Raw genomic sequence first — 4,474 nt, forward strand, 5'->3', positions numbered from 1 at the left:
GACAACTTCCAAAAACTCAAGAACTATATAGCATTGGGAAAAAATTAACATTCGAGAACAAGTCATTAAAGTCCCGAAAATAAATCAACATTAGAACAAATTGTAAAATTTGAGAAAAAACATCAAATGATCAATAATTAGAGGTTATATTCACGTACTCCATACATACAACTTACCTCTTCAGAGTCCACTTCTTCGTCATACTATGTCAGGGCCATTTTGGGATTACTCTAGTACCAAAATGATGCAATTCAAATTGAGTGACTTATAAATATATATATAATTACAGAACAATATTGTTATTAAAAGGAAAACTAAAATCAATATCATCATCAAACTTGTTTTCTTTTTCTTGGGGGGTACGTAAAGCTACAGAAGAGATTTTTAAGTATAAGTATACATAATCTAATCTAATGCGTTGGGTTCTTCCAAACCCTTCTGAAAAGTGAAAAGCATTAATTCCCTAACATCATCTACCTCTTGCTTTTAAGAAACAATTTCATCCCAATTTTAGAAAAGAAAAAAAAAAAAAAAAACAGTTGTGTAATGTAATTGAATTTGAGGTCAAGCCCAAAGCGCGAGCGAAGACATCAATCCCGCGCCGAGGAAGAGAGTACAATACGAAACAATTTGGAGCCTAAAATTGCAGCTCATTCTCTTGTTAAGAAAGTCGGCCGCAATCAAATCAACAAGAGCCATGTACACGAGAATTCCGGCCGATAGAGAGTCCAAAATGCCTTCAGCAACCAACGCCCCGGTGCTGTTGGGGTTGTAGGTAGAGGCAACTGCAGCGCCTACGGCGATCCCGAGGGGGGTGGTGATGGCAAAGAAGACAGCCATGAGGGAGGTGGAGAGGGTGTTGAACTGAGCCTGAGAAATGCAGCCACCAAGGGCAAAGCCTTCAAAGAACTGATGGAAGGACAGGGCTGCAATTAAAGGTCTAATGGTGCATGGGCTGTGGGACACTCCCAGAGACAGCCCAATTATCACTGAATGTGACACTATTCCAAGCTCCAATATCTGCTCAAGAAAATATATTTTTGAACATTTAGATAAATATTGGATTCTTTATATTACAATAATGCATTGTCATTTATATGAAGTATTGTGTTTTGTTGTTGTCTTGTTGTATGTTCTGGTTGTTTGTTCTCAAAATTTGTCCTTTTTTCAGTAAATCATATATTAGATCATCAAATGGACCCTACTTTTATTATCTTTTTGAGATTTGACTAGAATTTCAAAATTATTATTCAAATATAGAAAACATCACTAATTTTTTTTTTTTAAAAAAAAATCATAATTCAACTCTCAACATCTTCCTTTTACAATTTTATCAAGTTTAAAACAACAACAATAAAAGTATACAACAACTAAAGAGATGTGGTTTTGAGAAAGATTTTAACAATTCATTAAAATAGTATTTGATACCTATTTTGTTTTTAAAAAAAATTCTAAATTTAATTTTCAAAACCTCACTTGAATTTTGTGTTTATAACCTTACCCACCAAGTAAACTAACTTTGTAATCTGAAAAATTCACTAAGTTTGAGGATTGTACCTAATAGGCCATTGTTTCTAATTTAAAATTTCAAAAGTATATTGAATAATTAAAAGAAAAACATTCTCAAAAAGGGTCTTATAAGTTTGAAAATGTCTAATACAGGTCCCTAAAGTATCATTCTAAAAAAAGGGGGAAAAAAGGTGACTAAAGTATATTATCTAATAGGTTCAGATGAAATAATTATTTAATATATTTTTATCTTTAAACTTTCAAAACAAAATTGAAATTACAAAAAGTGTTTAATAAATGTACTCAATAAGTACTTAATTTTTAAAGGTGTCTAATAAATTTAATAAACTAATTAAACTATAGACAAAAATTTTACTTTTGTGTGTGTGATGAAATCATAAATTTTTTTTATTTTGTTTCTAATGGATCATGACTTTTTTTTTTTTAAAAAAAAAAAAAATATTAACTATGTAATAAATTACTAATTACTGAACTTTAAAAGATCCATGAACAATAACAATTGGTTGTAAAAAAAATAATGCAATAAAAAAGTGTATAATAAATTTACTTTCAATTTGATGTCTAATAAATATTTAAATTTAAATTATATTAAATTCATCATCTAACTAATTTAATATCTATTAGAAATAATAGATATTGAAAGTTTAGAAATCAAAATAAAATAATTATCAACCTTAAAATTAATAATTTAACTACTCATGAGCTTAATTTTTTTTTTTTTAAATGATATATATATACTGAAACAATTTTTTCTTCAAAATGAAAAAAGAACCAAATTCGGATGGTTGACTTTGACAAACAAAATTACGTTCCCCAGAAGGCAAGAGGGAAAAAACGTTAGTCAGTAATTTAAGCGACATTGACACGTGGAGGGCGAAAACTCGAAGAAAAAAAAAGTTACCTGGGAAACAACGACATGTCGTACACCGCTTTCGTCATCATCGCCGTCCAGCCCATGAGAATGACCATGTCCATGGGCATGCCCATGCCCATGATCATGAACCGTCACGTGCCCATCACATGCCTCCTTCCCTTGCGGATGACTGTGCCGGTGCTGGGCGGCGTGGGCATGCATTCCGACGATGTGCATCGCGCCGCCGTCTTCTTCCCCAAATAGTTTCACGTTCAAATCTCCGGCTGGAACAATGCCGGATTCTAATCCGGAATCCTCCACCGAGCCGACCCTATTCGCCTCCTCTTTCGACCGAATCATCCCCTGTTTCCGCTCGTAATACTGAGTTCCAACGAAATCGACGAGAAGCGTCAACAGCGACGCCATCATAGCGAAGAATCCAGAGAATGGGAATTTGGACCATGGAAATTCCGGCAAGCACGGATCGGAGAGGGCGTCGGATCCATCCGGAAGCATATGGACGAAGGCGGTGGCTAGAATCACACCGGCGGCAAACGCCTTCGCTGCCACGAACAGGTTGCCGTCTGTTTTGAGGAACCGACACTGTCTACCCAACAATGGAAGGGCGATTCCGATGACTCCCGATGTTAGAATCGAAGCGATGGCGATTAATTTGTAACGGAGCGCAGCCGTATCGTTTCTACAGAGCTCTACTTCTGAGACCCCACAAGATGAATTGGCCATGGATTCGGATACGGTCCGTATGAAAGACTCTGTTTCGATCAGGAATTGAAAAAAAAAATGAAAAAGAAACCCCCAGAATAGAAATCTCATCCATTCACAGAATTTCCCAAATAAACCTAATAAAATTAAAACCCAGAAATCACAAATCAATCAATCAACCAATTACAAGAATTAAGTAAGAACCCAGAAAATTCCAACATTGACCCAGTTCAATTCAAAGCAGCTTAGACACAGATGGAAATTACCAGAGAGAAGCCGAGTTTTATCCTGGAAACCTCGAATACAGATCATCTGCAACAAATCCTGAAACAGAAAAGAACCAGAAGAACGATGAGCAAAATGAAATTGGGGGAAAGAAGAGAGGAGGGGTTGGAACTAACCTCAAAGAAAAACATGAGAGAAGAGGGAAGGTAGAGTGGGGAATTAAAACCCGATTAGAAATTCGAAGAACCCAAATCTGGAATCTTCGAACAGGGAAAGCGCCAGAAACGGAATCAGGCAAAGAGGAAGAGAAGGAGTAGATTGATGGGGCGTTTGGAGAGAAGATGGGTTGTTTTGGGTTTTTAAAAAAGAGTTGGAACAGAGAGGGATGGATGAAGGAAGAAGAAAAAAAAGAGAAAAAGAGAAAGATAAAGAGATAGAGAAGGAAGAAGATGAAAGTGGGGAAGTGGGAAGGGAAGAAGAAGAGTGTCGACATAATGGAAGGAAATGAAAGGAAGAAACAGAGGAATAAACTAAACAGTTATGACTTTTTGCTTCAGAATGAGGTCGATAGTGTCGACACTCTTTATGCCCTCATTTTTCATTGCTAACAACTCTTCCTTCTTTGCCCTTCCTCTCTCTCACACACTTTTTAATTCTTTTTTTTTTTTTAAAAAAAAAAAACTTTTAATTTCATTATATTGTATTCCCTAGTAATTTTAGAATAAATGTAGGGTACTTTTTAGTTTTTAGTTTGTTTGGAAGTGTTTCATTATGTTACCATATTGAATAGAATTTTCAAATTTGAGTAAAAGAAGGAAAATAATGAATTTTTCAACCTTAAAGAAGAGCGAAGCTAGATTATAATTTACTAAAAAAGTAAAATAAAATAAAATAAACTATTGTTGAAATTAAGAGGTAGTCATAAATATAGAAGTTTAAAATATTAACATATATAATATAATGACCTGACTTTCTAAGACATTTTATAGGATCATTATTACATGCATGCATAAATATTTACATCGAAAATAAGAAAAATTGGATTATTTTATCAAATAAAGTATTTAAACAAAATTTCACCCCAAAATTTCATACCGTTTAATTCGGATACCCCTAAAACGTAAATTTTAAAATAGAAAAAAT

General features: G+C 34.2%; 1 protein-coding gene across 1 annotated transcript; it reads right to left on the reverse strand.

The window, feature by feature from the left end:
* Positions 1-283: 283 nt before the first annotated feature.
* On the reverse strand, positions 284-3,854 carry LOC120076672 (zinc transporter 4, chloroplastic-like). The gene is made up of 4 exons (XM_039030567.1): positions 3,508-3,854; positions 3,373-3,430; positions 2,432-3,156; positions 284-1,020 (listed from the first exon to the last, which is right to left on the reverse strand). Exons 1-4 carry the CDS (start codon positions 3,520-3,522, stop codon positions 565-567), a joined length of 1,254 nt encoding a protein of 417 aa, XP_038886495.1. The 5' UTR covers positions 3,523-3,854; the 3' UTR covers positions 284-564.
* Positions 3,855-4,474: the final 620 nt, after the last annotated feature.

This window comes from Benincasa hispida, chromosome 4 (assembly GCF_009727055.1).
Source record: "Benincasa hispida cultivar B227 chromosome 4, ASM972705v1, whole genome shotgun sequence".
Taxonomy (NCBI): domain Eukaryota; kingdom Viridiplantae; phylum Streptophyta; class Magnoliopsida; order Cucurbitales; family Cucurbitaceae; genus Benincasa; species Benincasa hispida.

Bases quoted from the DNA above. Each gene is read 5' to 3' on its own strand.
- LOC120076672 (XM_039030567.1), bottom strand. The intron at 3,157-3,372 runs GTAATTTCCATC...TGATCGAAACAG, and splicing joins TAAAACTCGGCTTCTCTCTG to AGTCTTTCATACGGACCGTA. The intron at 1,021-2,431 runs GTAACTTTTTTT...TTTCTTGAGCAG, and splicing joins GACATGTCGTTGTTTCCCAG to ATATTGGAGCTTGGAATAGT.